This window comes from Electrona antarctica, assembly GCF_951216825.1.
Source record: "Electrona antarctica genome assembly, chromosome: 8".
NCBI classification, from domain to species: domain Eukaryota; kingdom Metazoa; phylum Chordata; class Actinopteri; order Myctophiformes; family Myctophidae; genus Electrona; species Electrona antarctica.
The window spans coordinates 13,916,888-13,934,602 of NC_136789.1; the positions used below are offsets into that span (position 1 = coordinate 13,916,888).

At 41.5% G+C, this 17,715-nt stretch overlaps 1 protein-coding gene across 2 annotated transcripts; it reads left to right on the plus strand.

Annotated features, from left to right (window-relative positions):
- Positions 1-2,301: 2,301 nt before the first annotated feature.
- Positions 2,302-14,967, plus strand: LOC306927473 (RAC-beta serine/threonine-protein kinase-like). Of its 2 annotated transcripts, none has more exons than XM_079507230.1 (14): positions 2,302-2,685; positions 4,180-4,324; positions 4,519-4,647; positions 4,744-4,855; positions 6,790-6,940; positions 7,390-7,521; positions 7,924-7,989; positions 9,210-9,278; positions 9,445-9,567; positions 10,301-10,429; positions 11,167-11,381; positions 11,809-11,896; positions 12,314-12,416; positions 12,568-14,967. In XM_079507230.1, the coding sequence occupies exons 2-14, from the start codon at positions 4,279-4,281 to the stop codon at positions 12,645-12,647; spliced, it is 1,443 nt and encodes a 480-aa protein (XP_079363356.1). In that variant the 5' UTR covers positions 2,302-2,685; positions 4,180-4,278; the 3' UTR covers positions 12,648-14,967. The 2 variants fall into 2 exon arrangements, with proteins under 2 accessions (XP_079363356.1, XP_079363357.1); XM_079507231.1 differs by having other exon boundaries at positions 2,302-2,471.
- Positions 14,968-17,715: the final 2,748 nt, after the last annotated feature.

Below are 17,715 nucleotides of genomic sequence, written 5' to 3' on the forward strand. Positions count from 1 at the left end.
TCCCAGCACATAATATTGCCTAATTTATGCTCCATTGTATGCCAGACTTTTCTTTTTGGCTGTTCCCTTCAGGGGTCACCACAGCGAATCATCTGCCTCCATCTCATCCTGTCCTCTGCCTCCTCTTCACTCACACCAACTAACTTCATGTCCTCCTCTTTCACTACATCCATAAATCGTCTCTTTTTCTTATAGGCCACCTGCCTGGCAGTTCCAACCTCAGCATCCTATACCGATATACTCACTTCACTATCCCTCCCCATGAACATGTCCAATTTCCAAACCATCTCAGTCTGGCCTCTTTGGCTTTATCTCCAAAACATCTAACACACGCTGTCCCTCGGATGTACTCATTCCTGATCCTATCCATCTTTGTTACTCATTTAATCTCTGCTACCGCCCGGTTGGCTTCCTGTCTTTTACACTCTGAAAATAGCAAATCTATTGACACCTGTGTCCGACAATGTCATATGATGAAGTATAGACAATGGTGGAAATAACTAAGTAGGCCTACATGCACTCAAGTATAGTACTTAAGTACAAATTTGAGGATTTCTTTTTACTTTATTGGAGTAATAAATGTAAATCAGTAAGTCCATGTCTAAAAGAGAAGATTGTGATCACTGTGTCCCAATACTGTCATTGTGTAAAGAAAAGAAAGGAAACACTTTTGTTGTTTGTTTAACTTAGTAACCTGTGCAGTTAGCAAGAAGTTAATAATTCTGTAAATCAAAAAAAAAAGGTGGCATATGTTGTTCCTCAAGCATAGTTGTTTGACAACAATGCAGTCAAGGACAGTGACTTCCATGTTCGGGAAAGGAGGATTCCTTCTCTAATCTACAAGCTTGTAGATCAGCAAAAAATAAAATAAATGTGAAAGGGTGCCAATGTGAAAAGGGTGCCATTTCTTCATATGCCTTTGATGGCAATTGGATGATTTTGTTCCAAAAATGTGTTTTGCAAAAATCCACCTGTTGGTGGATAACAGGCCAATGTGAAAAGGGTGGGATATTTTCCTCAGCCTAGAAAGTGCGTGAAAGATTTCACGTAAATTGCACGCTGCGTTCATGATTTAAGGCTTTTTGTTCAAAACGGGCCAATCCTGCGGTGGCGCTATAACAGGCCGTTCTGGAAAATTTGGAGCAGAGGTTCATCGTTGGCATCTAGGGAGTGTGTGTGCAAAGTTTGGCATCGACTGGGTTAACGGTGCCGGAGATTAGCTGGTAACGGACGGATGGACACACACACAGACGGACACACGGACGGACGGACGGACGGAGTGCAAAACATACTCTCTCCAAACTCTCCCATATGCATGCCTTCGGCCTGGTGGAGACAATTAACAGCAAGACATCATTATTGGAGGAAGAAGAAGAAGAAGAAGAAAGACAGACAGACAGACAGACAGACAGACAGACAGACAGACAGACAGACAGACAGACGTGGGTGGAGCTTCATTTCCATCCACCAGCTGTCTAAAAACCCGGAAGAGACCCCGGCAGACAGCTTCCTTTGGCCGCGCATGGAATCTTAGATGTGCCCAGACCCTCTACTGACTTGAGTACATGCATAGATCAGGGGTCATCGCCATGCTGGCTTGTGGTGGACATTCTTGTCAAAATTCCATTTTTGCCATGGTCATGTCCATGGACATGCAAAATGAAACCAGAAACCGATAAAGAGCTATAGCCCTGAATGACCATACAGGTCTGTAACTCTGAGAGTTAAGGGGGTCCTTGCAAATAAAACATTTGAGAACCACTAGTACTATAGTGACTCCTAATATGCCATAGTGTCATTCATAGTATATAGTAGTAGAAATTTGCCACGGACAAGACCAAATATTTGCCTGTGTACAGAGCATATTGATGACCCCTGGTGCCATACATGTACCGGTAATTGGTTGCTTTAGACCAGTGTTTCCCAAAGTGGGGCCCAGGCAGGGGTCCTTGAGGGAGTTCCAGGGGATCCCCAGATAAATGATAGTTAGGAACCAAATGGACCCTTAAGGGTCTGTAACTCTGAGAGCGTACGCTCTCGGAGTTAAATTAGCTTTGATTTTACAATGAAAAATGGGGTCCCAGAGATAGAAATGCACTAATGCATGTCAAACTGGGGGTCCTTGAAATTAAACGGGTTGAGAATCACTGCTAGAGCCATAACATTCTTCTCTTATGGGGGTCCTTGGCATATGTTTTTCAAATGGGGGGCCGCGGGCTGATTAGTGTCAATTTGGGGATCCTTGACATGAAAAGGTTTGGGAACCACTGCTTTAGAGTAGACCACCGCCTACAGGGGGCAGTGAGTCTGTCCCATACACCGTGTTGTAGAGTCCGTGAGAAGAAGACTACTCAGAGAGGAGAGATTCCATGGTGTTTTCCTTCTCGGGTGGATTGGATGGCCTGCTCTGGATTTATCCTGTCAAAACTGCCCTGAGAGAGTCAGAGACACAGAGACACCCGCAACGTGGGGTAAACACACACACACCGCAGCCTTAAAAACACCATTAAAACACACATTACCGTACCTTTCTGTTCCGTGGTGGGACAGCGAGACGACACGAGAGAGAGAGATACATGTCTGCGAGACACACGTAAAGCTGCTACGGACTGGGAGAGGGAGCCTCGATTGGCTACTAGCAATATAAGCTAGCAAGTTCAACAACCACCAGCATTATTCGTTAATGTAAGACAACCGTTTGTTTACTGTCATAAACACAAAGGCCTTTGTTCCGTGTTGATTTAAAGACCACATAACGTCGTGCTGTTTTCAGTGCGTTGATATTGGTATAAAAGGGGATGAGATGAATTGGTTTATTCTGCGGATAGACTGTCATGTCAAAGTGTGTATAATATGTGTGATAATGTTAACTGCAGCTATTGTTGTCTTGTTGGGGCATTCAGGATAAAGTGGTGGAGTTTAATAAATGTAAACGTGTACCACGTTGCTCTACGGTTCAATTAACTGCTGCTTTGTTGACTTTTCGTCCAGTCTAACGTTCGTGTGTTGTTTATTGTTACTTAAACGTTACTGCGGTGGAAGTATTGTATACTTTAAATGATGTTACTGTATGTGTTTGTTAGCTCGATGCTAGCTGCTGTCAACTGCTGCTATGCTCGGTTGTTGTTGGCGTCCATGAGAAACAACCATACGTCATTTGTTCACTGGACAAAAATGACGTAACAGTGCTCTGATTACCTGTACTGCTGCAAGTACAGAGTACATCCTGGCCTCCTTGGTGTTACTTTGACTCTGATATATATATATAGTGTACAATTGGAAGGTACGAGTTAATTTGGTTCTATTTGTACAGTCAGCCTGAGTTTAAAAAATTACAAATTAACACTTGTTGTGACTCAACAATTACTGGCTCTCGATTAAACGGAAATATTTTTCTAACTATCTTGTATAATGTATGTCATTGCACTGTACCACGTACCACACTTGAAGGTTTTTAACTTGCATAAAGTATATGTCACAGTAACTGAAATGTAATCTCATGTCCTGGTGTGATTTTTGCCAACCAGATGACTGTTTCAACTAGGGCTGCTGCAGCTATTGATTATTTTCTATGCACATATTCTATTGATTACTTTTTCAATTGATCGAATAATGGAGGAGCGTGATATCTTCATATATATTTGCATGCATGCATACCGGTGTATATATCAATGTCTGAATCGATTAACCACTTAAACCCCAGCATTCTGTAGTGTATACTGGAAAAAACACAGAAAATAGCAGATCGACAAGGTCACAACAAGCTTGTCAATGGGCTATTTTCTGCAGAGATATTAAATATAGGGGGAAAACAGAAGACACTAGTATAGAGCCCTGAGCGACTCCGCTCAGGGTTTCGGTGCTCATTAATGTTCTATTATACAGTACTTTGCCACACAACAATGTCATATTACTGTACAATAGCCGATTTACAAGGCACATCATCACGCCGAGTTGAGACCATAGTTTGGCTATTTTAACTACTTTTACCTTTTTTATTTGAAGTATTTTGCCTACAATGAAAGCCGGGATTGATTAAATTAGCGATTATCTATTTATGTTTTCATAAATTATCGATTCGATCAATTAGTTAAATTAACTTGCTGCGCCCCTATTTCCAACATTAATACGGTGCTGCATGAAATTAAATCTCAGTTGGTTTTGCCTCTCATTCCACAGGTGCTGTTAAAAGAAGACACTGAATAAAACAGCAACAAGACAAAATCCCTTCCCCCATCCTCCTGTTCCTGACCCTCTCTGAAACAAACCCATTTCACCATGAATGAAGTCAGTGTAGTCAGAGAGGGCTGGCTCCACAAACGAGGTGAGAGAATCTTTATTGAGGTTTTTGCTATGCTAACAATTAATTGTAGAAAGTGGGTATCATCACTCACACCATGGCATTAGTAGAAATGGAGTTGTAGCCGCGCTTGATTTGAGTTCATGGTTAAAATGTTCACAGAGCAGGATATGATTACACCATGTAGCCTTCTCAAAAATGCATCTTGTCTTGTCAAGGTGAGTACATCAAGACATGGAGACCGAGGTACTTCATCTTGAAGAGTGACGGGTCCTTCATTGGCTACAAGGAGAAGCCTGATCTAACCGACCAGAGCTTACCTCCACTCAACAACTTTTCAGTGGCAGGTCAGTCCCAAATCGTTTTTTTTTCACCCATACATTTCTAAAGCCAATGACCTTCTACCAACTAACTAAATGTTGTTATTCTTTGCATACAACTAGAATGCCAGTTAATGAAGACTGAACGCCCCCGTCCCAACACATTTGTCATTCGTTGCCTGCAGTGGACCACAGTTATTGAACGCACCTTCCATGTGGACAGCAACGACGAGAGGTGAGAACAGAGTTATGTCACCGGCACCGCTGTGTTCAACCCAATGAACCCTAGTGTTCTTCCTCCGCAACTGTTGCTATGCAGGTCAAGCTTTCGCCACCTCATAGCTGTCAATGTTATTTTGCATGGCTGTGTTGTTGAACATTTACACGGCTTAACGTCGGGAAAGTTACACGACTGACCCACCCAGGTGATGGCAATAATACTAATGACCGTAGTCTTACCGTGCAACATGAAAACTCCTGTCGGGCGGTCGTTAAAAGTTGATTTCTCCCTCTGTCATTTCCTCGTATTTCTAGTTTATTTAAATAATGTCATGAACTATTTGCCCAGTGCATAGCCTACTGCAGGCCTGGTTGACTAGATTTAGAAGACATTTTGAAGGTTTTGCTTCTGAAATGATCCATTATTTATATGGAGAAATCCCGTCATTTAACATGCATCTCAATGGGTGAGAAGGACAGCTTGACCTGTAATGCAACACGCTGTGAGCTTTGAGCTATGAGCTTTTTTGAAAAATATGAAAACACCCAAGGGCCAACTAAATCTCCTACCTATCATAATGTACCTTTGGATCATATTAAAGTCACATACAAATGCATTGCACTTCAACCATTTCCCCCCCATCAATATCAAATATCAATGGTCTTTTGTCAGGTGTGCAAAACACAAATAACTCCTTTTTTCTGCCTTATGTAATATTACCAAATGTAATCAGTGTGCAATGTCTTTCTATCTGTTTAGCTACCAAGTGGTTTACATTGATGATACAGTACATCTGTTTCTTTTGCATTACAATGACTCACTTTAACTAGAGTTCTCAAATCCTGATTTCAGTTCATTATCAAACTGGCTTGCAGAATGCAAGCTTAGCTAGCTATCTCAATATTGTTTGGGGAATAACGGTATGTACAGTAGTAAGCAGTGGTGTATTGGTGATTCTTTTTCGGTACCACGTCACGCTCGTGTACGTGCATTCGTGCACAGGCGCGCACGTGCCTACAAGTGTGCATGCGCACAGAACAGCTGATAAGCCTAAGCCTATATTGTTTATAGTGTATGAGTTTTAGACACAAACACAAAAGTAGACTGAATCACATCTTGATGAGATCAAGATGTGATTCACAATGTTAATGATTTTCTTTTCATTCGTCTTGATTTTCTCACGTGTACCGTTCCGTTCCGTACCTGCGTGTGCACGTCACAATGTTTTTGGTACCATGGTGTGGTACTGCATTCTACGACCATGACACCACTGGTAGTAAGTCTCAGAGCTGACCCTTGCCATGATGGCACAGCAAATGTTGAAACCAAATTTGAACTTGGACCGCAAGTTAATGTCTTCTGTCATGGTGAACAGCAGTGTCCATGGGCGTCCAACAGCATTTGTTGCACGACTCTCATTGAATGAAAATAGTATAGTTTTGTGCCGCTGTCATCTTGTCCCAAGACTCCCCACAGTGTGGATGTAGCAAGTAAGTTTGACGGAATGAGGCTGTACGCGAAGTAGTCTTTCTTGTGAATTTGGGGAGTCTTAACTTATTTAGAGGGGGATGAAACTCCAGGCTGAGTTTATAGTTTGTTTTCCAGTTTAGGTAAAAAAAAGATATGTTAAAAAAAAACATAAGACCCTATAATACACCATGTTGTAAGCAACACAAATGCAGCTAATTTTGAAAACTTGTGAAATGGGTTATTTTATGCCAATATTTTGTATTTTAGGGCCAAGTACACTTTGAATTCCAGACTTTTACCACCACTTCCTGAATCTTATCACACTGATTATTAATTTGTATCAGCTCCAGCTGTGTTGTTTACTAGCCTGCCATAAAAATAAAACAATCACCCCTACAAAACCAGCCTAGGGTTTCATGCCCCTTTAAGGACTCGTACAGTAGGGGTTTAAAGGTGATCTGCGATGTTTTGTGCCACAGAGAGGAATGGATGCGAGCGATCCAGTCTGTGGCCAACGGCCTCAAGATGCGTGAGCAGGAGGACGAGGAACCCATGGATATGTTTGGCTCGCCGAGTGAATCCAGCCTAGAGGAGATGGAGGTGGCCATGTCCAAGAGCCGGAACAAAGTGGTGAGAGGCCCTAGTATTGTGCAGTGAGAAACATCATTATGTTTAGGAATGCAAATGATTTATGTATGAATAATTTCAGGAATGTAGCACTGTATTAAGCGCGTGATTGTATTTGCGAGCTGTGGGACATCCAAAATGCTGCCACACCAAAGACATAAAATATAATGTCCTCCAGTTGTTACATAGACATGTGTCTAAACAGAGTTCAACCTGAAGCATGATGGTAAAAAACTTGATCGCCTTGCATCTTTGAGAGTTCAAGCGATAATAACGAGCAAGATGTACTAGAATTAGGGCTGGGCGATGATTGAAACCAGGAAAAGACAACATTTATGTCATGTCATATGATATTATTCCATCCAAATCGCCCAGTCCTCGTTCAACTCCACAATTCAAGTTTGTCACAACATTGGTACGGTATTTTATTGCAGCCTTTTTCTGCTTTTCAGACAATGAGTGACTTTGAGTACCTGAAGCTGCTGGGTAAGGGGACGTTCGGGAAAGTCATCCTGGTCAAAGAGAGGGCCACTAGTGTACATTATGCCATGAAGATACTACGCAAAGAGGTCATCATAGCCAAGGTTAGATGGCACATTTAAGACCATATTATTAACCATGTGAACTCCTCCATTTTCAATTCATCAGAACATTTAAAGACGTACAAATATACACTTCTATGCTAGAAAAAAAGATTTGACTGAGGGCCTGCCATCGTGCAGCCTTCAGCTTTATAGGGGGATGCAAGGGTCCATATGCTTGCAATCAGCAATTACTACATGATTATTACAATTGATCATGCAGCGTGTGTGTGTGTGTGTGTGTGTGTGTGTGTGTGTGTGTGTGTGTGTGTGTGTGTGTGTGTGTGTGTGTGTGTGTGTGTGTGTGTGTGTGTGTGTGTGTGTGTGTGTGTGTGTGTGTGTGTGTGTGTGTGTGTGTGTGTGTGTGTGTGTGTGTGTGTGTGTGTGTGTGTGTGTGTGTGTCAGGATGAGGTGGCCCATACAGTTACAGAAAGTAGAGTGTTACAAAACACAAGACACCCTTTCCTCACGGTGAGTACAGCATACTTTATTTATACCCTATACCAGTGGTAACCAACCTTTTCAAGCCCAAGAGCACATTTCATTCCCAATATTGTAAGCCATGATCTACCACTAAAATATGTTAAACAAATACAGTTGTCACGATTGCAATTTCTGACGGGCTCAATGCATGTGCACACATCCACACAAAAACTAGTAGTTTAATTAAATAAGGATAAACACTGATAGTTATATAATGAATGCCTAAATATTAAGACAAACAAATATTTGGACAAAAATACAAAAACCTTTTTTTTAATATAACAAAATGCAAAGCACATGCAATAATTTGCATTGACAGATTTCTTCTCTTCAGTGCACACATATTTAGTTTGATGAATATTCACAGATATTCTGCTCAAATGACATGACCGTATGATATGGTGACAGATACAATACTCTCAGGGTCAGCCCACCTTTAATGAGACTGCTGTGACTGCACATTATCTGCAAGCCCCTTTTGAAATCTGGTTGATAGTTAGTCATTAAGATGTGAGTCAAGTGACCAAAAGTCCTGGGGCTCTATTTTCGTCCATGCTAAACCCCTTATCCCTAAACTTCTTTGTCTTTTTTACTATTTTGAAAAACATCTTTGAATAGTTCAACTAGCCGATCTACAAGCTCACAATGTGTCGATAGCCCATTGTCTCTAGCTCTGCCCTCCAGTTGATAGTCAGTTACTAGTTAAAAAATCTCCATTTCAACACTTGTAGTTAATGCAAACACATCCTGCATTTTAACGGACACGTCGAATCTGAAGATCGTGCAGGTCAGCATTGATTAAAAAAAAACAGTCCCTTTGCATGCGTGCAGTGTAAACAAATGGACCTGCTCGTTCACACAAGACGGCTTAGTTCAATATATTTAACATAATTCCTGCTACTATATCATTTATGAGCAGCAAAACTTTTTCCTAGGTCTTTGCAAAGGATTTGAATGTTTTCTTTGTATGTTTACAGCCAAACGGAACGAGCTATTCTGAATACACAATCTGTGTATTGTTAAAGGGTGCCCGTCTGCCAGCCGCCCACTCTGCGATTGACTCATTCACTCATCACTAATTTAGTAACATTAGGAGCATTTTGGTTAGGTTGTAAAGAGCAGATGCATAAATTGATTGCTAAAACTAAACTAAGTAGTGATTTAAAAAATATTAATAATAATAGCTCCCAATAATTCCTGTTTTCCAGACACTGAAATATGCTTTCCAAACCCATGATCGGCTGTGCTTTGTAATGGAATATGCCAATGGAGGCGAGGTGGGTGTACACACTCGCACGCACACACACACACACACACACACACACGTTCAAACACAGATGTCGCACCGACCACACTACAGTTTCAAATGACATAAGCGGTTTGGCATGCACATTGAAGCACATTCAGTGTTGTTATTCTTCCTCGCTGCCTGCCCTCCTTTAGCTCTTCTTCCACCTGTCACGGGAACGGGTGTTCACGGAGGACAGGGCACGGTTCTACGGTGCTGAGATTGTGTCAGCGCTGGAGTACCTCCATTCACGTGATGTCGTTTACAGGGATCTAAAGGTGAGAATGACAAACCTGTCAATGTTCTTTTAGCTGTGATGTGCAGTACAGACTTGGGGTTTACAACAGTGGTTCCCAAACTGAGGGTCCCAAACCCAGGAGTGTCCAAATAATTCTGGGGGTCCCCAGATGATTAGCTCAATGTGCAACATTGTTTTCTCACTCAACAGTAAACAAACCAACATACAGTTAAAGTGTAAACTATAGTATACAGGGTATCTTCACATTTCTAAAGTTACAATTGAATTACTTTTTAATACCAAAATGGAATCCGACATTAACGGATGCCGGATGCACAATGTGTCATGTCCCGTTGCGATGCCTTGTGTACAGTAGATCTGCTATTTCCGCTGAAAGTTTGCCCCAGAATAGGGACGCTAGGGTTCAAGTGGTTACACCTGGAGACAAAACAATGCAATAATTTACATTTTGGATTCAGATTTTACGGGGGGCAGTTTCGAATTGCAGCCATCCGTAGATGCCCTTTGAGAGCGGTTTTGAAGGAGTCAAGGGATTCGCATGTCTTGATGACTGTTGGTAGGGCGTTCCACATTTTGGTGGCATAGGAGCGAAAATAATTTAGTCCCTTGTTTGTGCCGAATCTGGGTTGTACATAGTTCGTTGCACTCCCTCTGGTGTTGTGGGTGTGGACTTCGTTAACATTAAGGAAGTATCTAGACAGGTACATGGGTATCGCCCCGTTATTTAAGTATAATTGGTATTCTGTTTACAGCTGGAGAATCTGATGCTGGACAAAGACGGTCACATCAAAATAACTGATTTTGGCCTTTGTAAGGAGGGTATTACTCCTGATGCTACCATGAAGACCTTCTGTGGAACTCCTGAGTACCTAGCACCTGAGGTAAGGCACTGATGCTAACTAAGGCCTGTGTTGTGACTACATGCTCCTTACTCCCCCGCCTTCACATTATTAATCAAGTGGATCTTGGAAGCCACATGAACGGTGTGGCTCCAATGTGGATCTCGGACTTCATTTGGCCAGCGTTTGATGTCTCTCGTCCATGACATATACATTATCTAGGACGTGACTCCACATTTGTGTCAGGTTTCAACCCAAACAGTGCCTTATTGACTTATAATATCAGTTTTCTAGAATTAAAGTTAAATATTTGAAAAAACTAATGTGTGGGGCACTGAGGTACTAACTTAGGTAGATCACTCTGGCAGTGTGCACAATACATTTGTCCAGCAGTCCATGAGATGGATGGACAGTGGATACACACACTCTTAAAACACTTTGACTGCCATGGACAGAGATCTCCGTCTTTTCAAAAACATGGACAGATTAAAAGAGGTATTTTATTGATTTTCTACATTTTGTAGCGCTCCAATTCCATTTCATTACAGGTCAGAAATGCCTGACTGTCTATCTACGGCGCTATTGTTATTAACTCTAATGACCATCAAACCTTTCTAAATCACTTCACAAGTTTATGAGGTGCTTTTTTTGAGGGGCGCTAGCCCATCCTATGCCCAGCTTTGTGTGTCTGTGTACCACGGAATGTGATTATGTATATGATAAGAGCGCTCCTCACTTCACACAAGTGTGATTTTTTAAAAATGCCCTTCATTTCCTAGGTCCTAGAGGACAATGACTATGGCCGGGCAGTGGACTGGTGGGGTCTGGGTGTGGTCATGTATGAGATGATGTGTGGCCGGCTGCCCTTCTACAACCAGGACCATGAACGCCTGTTTGAGCTCATCCTCATGGAAGAGATCCGCTTTCCTAGGAATTTAGCCCCTGAGGCCAAGGCCCTGCTGGCTGGCCTACTCAAGAAGGACCCCAAACAGAGGTACCATCCCCTGGCTGGCTGTGTGTCAGGGTTATTATCTTTAACTAAAACTAATGAAAACCAGAATTAAAAAAATATAATGAAAATAAAAGCGAATAAAATAATGACAACTAAATTAAACTGTTGTGTTTACAAAACTAACAAAATCATTGAGAAAATGTCCTTTTGTCGTAGTCTGTCGGTATCTAAGCTCACTTTACTGAGCTTTTGGAATCTGACTACCCCTTATTATAATAAACAGTATTTTCACAAAACTACAACTACACTAAACTAGCAAACCTGCTTTAAAAATGAATTAAAACTGAAATTGAAATTATGTAAAATCAAAATAAAAACAAATTACATTTCTAAACTGTATAACCTTGGTCTGCATTTTGTTCTGGGATCATACATTTTTGCCTTGACGTCAATATGCTTCCATTGACAGGTTAGGAGGAACCGCTAACGATGCCAAAGACGTAATGAGCCACAAATTCTTCACCACCATCAACTGGCAAGACGTGGTGGACAGGAAGGTAGGAACTAGTGAAGCTGAAAGAATGCCAAGATTTGAAGTTTATTTCTAGACATAAAGAGAGTGTGGATCAAATCACATTTTGTAGTCTACATTACAGCTAGCTATTTGAATTACCTGTGGAAACATTGGGTTACTATGATATGCTATTGTCCCATTCCCTTTGTGTCATGCATGCAAAAGGCTGTTTTTCAATCACCCTACGTACATAAAACGGGCAAAGACGTTTTTATTCAACTTTATTCAATTTAAATGCTACTCACTAAAAGCAGCACCAATATTGCACTGCACTTTAGTACTAGCAGTCTTTGGCCCCGACTGTTATGAGTCCTAGAGGTTAAATCTGCAACTGATTATATGTATCGGTGTACACTCATACTCAGTAACTATACTCGCTCATTGCTCCATCCCACCTCAGCTTACCCCGCCCTTCAAGCCGCAAGTGACATCAGAGACAGACACCCGGTACTTTGATGACGAGTTCACAGCACAGACCATCACACTCACACCTCCAGATAAGTGTAAGTATTATTGTGTGTGTTGGGGGGGGGGGGGGGGGGTAACATTCTATTTGTGGGCTAACTGTTCTCACCCCAGGTTAGGTTTATGTACAACCAGTTCTAACAGTTTGCACACACTGACATTTCCTGTTTTTGTTTGTTTGTTTTACAGTTGACAGTCTGGATTGTGAGGACCCCAGGGAGCAATCACATTTCCCCCAATTCTCCTATTCAGCTAGCATAAGAGAGTGATAATCTCAACCACACACACTCATACACACACATACAACCTAAAACACACACTTAGGACATGGACACAGACAGCTCCTGTGGCCATACCTAAGCAGCTTTTCAGTGACCAGTATTGCCATACAACATACTGGAGTTTTGGTCCTGGCAAGATATAACCCCTGATTTATATTTGGTTGCGCGCAGTGTCGCACACCGAAAATAGACGATCTACAAACTCAACTTGTCACAGGGTGACGCGCCGTTAGCTTGTGGATCTGCTATTTTCGGTGTGTGACACCGACGCATATAAATCAGGCTTAAGTGCCTAGACCTGGTGGCCATATTGTACTGTATGAACCCCCTTATCCACACTACGGACAAAGCCTGGCTGCATTGGCTGTACTGTAACAAACTGGACTTCAGAACCTCATATTGTCCTCAGCACAAATCACCATTATCAGGACTTAGCCTAGTACCTTCAGATGGCTTATAGATACCTGCTGCTGCTTCTTTGGACTATACCCCCCCCCCCCCCCCCCCCCTCCAAAGCAACTGTCTCATTTGTTATGGTCTTATAAAAAGCCATACAGTTTCTCTATGACTTTTCCAAGTGCTCTTCTCGGGAACTAACTGTCACCAGTGGTGGTGACAGACTAGTCTTTAAATGAGGGAGGATGAAGTGTGGCAAGTTATCCGCTATGTTTTTCTTCTACATTTTGTGTTTCTCAAGAAAACAAGGGGCATAGAATGCAAACCGAATGTCATCATTTTAGTCACGGCGTGTGTGAGAGGAGGAGGTTTTGTGTGTGGGTGTACACGTGTTTAGATGCTTGCCCACTATGCCTCAGCAACAACAGGAATTTATGAATTGGTTAGCATGGCAAAATACAAGTGATTATGTCATGGAATTCTATCGCAAAGCAAAAAAATGTGCAGTGATGGAGAGAGATATCCTTTTTAAAATGTATGCAATGAAAAAAAAAGTGTAATTAGTTTGCTCTTGTCTCGGAATGTGATCTCTGTTAATAAATCTATGTCAAGTGCTACACAGCAATGAATGGGAACTGGGAATAGCTAAATGCACAAGGTGTATATGTTTTTTTTTAATGTTTTTTAATTCTAACATTTTATTTTTTTTAATCAGTGAATGAAACACCAGCCATGTGATGTTAAAGAGGGTCAAAGAGCACTTAAAAGTTACTTAAAGAAAGCAGACCTCGTTATTCTCAAATGGACCATGTGCATAGTGTACAGTAGCTGACCGCTTCCTGGTTTAATGTCCTAATCTTTTCTCATACCTGTACTAGGTGTGCAGTTGCCAGGTGCACTGGAATGTTGGGAATTGCTAGAAAAACAACTGGACCCTATAAATTCACAGTACATTCAGAATACCAGTTCATATTTTCAGTTTCATTCTTCAGAGAGTGCAATGACTCTGTTGTATCTGATAATATTTCTCTTTACATGGTTTACAGTCTTGCCAGAATATTTTAAGAAGATTCCTGCCATCTAAAATAACGAAATAGTGTTCAGATGACGACTCCCTATTAACGTCTAATTTGCTAGTCTTAATAAATAAATACATTTGACATTTTGTCAAATTGTGACATTATCATACTTTACCTACCCTTTGACTGTGTGTGCAGATCCTTCCAATGTTGTTCCAAAGGAACCAAAGTGCTGTTTTCTTACTTTTCTTTGTGCCCAACTTTGACTTTGCATTGAATCAGAAATGCTCTTGCTGGATTGTGTGTGGGAAGGCGCTGGAGAAAGGACAAATTAATCATCTTATCCGAGGCTGACTTATACTTTGTGAACACGGTCCATTGTGAGCTTGTGTTTCTGTGCAATTGTGACTTGCAAGGGTGTGTGTGTGTGTTATTTTCAGTTCTCTCATTCGTCTATAAAAACCGGCCACACAAGTGGAACGTCATTGATGAATGACTGGGGTGCAACATTTCAGTTTCCATAATGGGTTGTATGATTAAAGATGAGGATGTATCTGGCACTAGGCTGTTGACTGGCTAGTGATATAATAAGGGCAGGTGCAGAACATCCAGTTAAACCTCCTTTACACTCATCAAGCCATCTGCCCCATGCTGTTTTGAAATGATTTCTGTTATGTTTTGGTATGTCTTTGTTTTTATTTTCCAACTTGCTGTTTCCCCTGTGTTCCTTTACCCTTAAACTCAATACATAGTCTGAAATTAAGGAAATTCATAATGGTTGAAAGAAATGTATGTTTTTCAATTGCATTATGCTATTCAAACAATTCATTTATATTTGTCTATGAATGTAATTCTGGAAGACAATGAATGAATACACATTTTTATCTCTGTAATTGTCTTAATTGCACGTCTGTCTTCACAATTGTATGCAAAAAAATATGCACATTTTCCCTATAATGTTATGTTTTGGGGATACAAATTATATAGGCCTAGGTTGGAACCATCACCACATAGCCTATAACATTGTATTTGAGTAATGCATTTGCAGACCATAAATGTCAGTGTCACACCGATATTGAAATGACCACAGTGGAGAAATATGTCAAAAAGCAAATAATTAAAAATCTTATCAATTTTATTCACATTATCTTGCATCCAAATAACCTTATAGGCAAAGTTAACGAATTAAATTGACACAATGTGTTAATTCATTTGTATTTGACATGGGGCTTATAGACTAACAGTAGGCTACAGGAACAGTTGTGTAGTTTTTTGGAGAACAGAAGCATTTCAAACGCATTACCAGGCGAATACAATAGGCTTTTTTTGATTGATTTATTAACAGTTTGCAGAATTGCAGTATATTTCAAGTACAAGCGGGGGCGGGCCCCCATGACGATTATAAAAACATTTCGTCTCTGACATAAGGGATAAGGTAATGAATCATCTGTACTCTTCACGAAGCGCACTGACTATAGTGTGCGGTGCGGCGCGGACATGACGTCCTGGAGAGTAGGCTATACGCACGGACACTAGCCGGCCTCATGCGTGAATGCTGGTGAAAACGTGCTCTGTTGACGGGAACGACCCCGCCTCTGTTCCCTCCCTTCTCACATCATTCATGTCACATGTCACTACGAGTGTCCACTGAGACATGGCAATAAATAATAATAATTATAATAATAAAAAGACATGGCAATAAGAGACTTTGGCCTTCATTTTCTGTAAAGTTGCTTGTTGGTGTTTTTCTTTTTTGGGGAGGGCTTGTTTTTGTAGTTGGGCTTGCTTCCAAAAGTTGTAATGATTTTTCTTTCTTTCTTTTTTTAATTGTTCGTAACTAACATAACAAGGAAGGGAGCCCCGTATCATATTTGTTTTGTTAGAATGTTTAATACAATCTTCTAAATATTCCGCATTGTGTTTCGAAACAGAAGACAGATCTAGGCTACAACAAGCTATAACGCAACGCGCTGTGAGCTTGCATAATGCATATCGTCTATTTTCAAATAGTGTGGCTTAAAGGACCACTTCACCACTTTTCAAACCTATCTTCAAGTTCATATAGGCCTACAGTAAAAAACTAAAAATCTGCTCGGTCTGTGTCTCATATAGGAAGGCTGTAGTGTGGACAGTTCAGAAACCCATCCACCAGTGACATCATCATCAACCATAGTAGGCCTATATAGGCTAATATAGATTTTTGAGTGGTGCAAACCACTCCAACAACCAGCTTTGTCTGTATGTTTGTGTACCTGTACCTATACGTGTCCGTGCACAGGTGAGCATGGTTACCATGGTCACTGACATTACGTCAGACCACAGCTGATCAGGCTATTATAAGACCTTGCACCACTCAGTTCACACAGGTGTGATTTTTATTATTGTGAGAAGTGAGAACAATGGCTTCCATTTTCACATTGCAACTTTTCAGGAATAGAAAGCCTGCCGTTTCTATTAGCTTAGATTCCCCATCGATGATGTCACTGGAAGACAGGTTTCTGAACTGCCCACAGCTAGCCCTCAGGCTCCAGACAGAGTAGCCTAGAAATAAATGAACATTTTCTCATGAACAGCTTGAAAAGTGGTGAAGTGGTCCTTTTAGTGCTCATGGTCATGGCCTAATAATAGTTGCTTCTTTTGGGCTTATATGACCTACAAGCTTGTAGATCTGCTATTAGGCAATGCATGCAATGCATGCAATGCATTCAACATTTATTTCGTATTAATTTCATTTATTATTTCATCTAAGCAGTTGTCAGTCAGTGACTCAGTGTGCGCAGACCAGATGGGCACTTAATTCTGTTGCCCTCCCTGCACGATTTGGCTTCAACTCTGACAACTGTGTGTATTTGTTGTTCCTCCCTCCACCCTCACTCACTCACGTGGACTCTACAGTGTTTCCGCCCACACACGTGTTTTCACACGGTATTGGCCAGGGCACCGCTGTCTGTGATGACTACGTCAATGCCGATATTTCTATTTAAATAAGGGGGCGTGCCCATGCCTAATAGCCACCATGGATGTTTTCTTGCACATCGAATGGGGGGAAAAGTGCTTTCAAGGGCACACAGGTACCTCGATCCTCATCAACAGCGTTGCGTTACTATACCCTCTCAAGGAGTCACCCACTATCACTTGGTCCCGAGTTAACCCATATGTCGCACTTCTCTTCTTGGAGGGAAATAGAGTGTCATCGTTTGCTTCATGATGATGATGAATATGGATGGCACCCTTCCCAAAACCTAAATACTTCGTATAGGCTTGGCAGTGAGTCGCCTCCTGGATGCGAATATGTTATGGATGTGCCCAAACCTAAAAGAGCAAGGATAAAGCACATTCGTGGAATATAGCCTACAAACGTGAGTATAAAGCACTTTCACTTGCAGATACATGTCACTTAAGTTTTGTACACTGCCTACAGCTGTGTGTGTGTGTGTGTGTGTGTGTGTGCGTGCGTGCGTGTGTGCGCGCGCAGTGTGTGTGTGCGCGCACGTACGTGCGTGCGTGTGTGTGTGTGTGTGTGTGTGAGAGTGAGAGAGAGAGAGAACCTGTAGGCTAAACACGCGTAGCCTGGCTTTGATCAAGACTATCATTTGCTCGATTTTGGCGTTAGCATAATGATCCGAAAGTAAAAGTCAGAC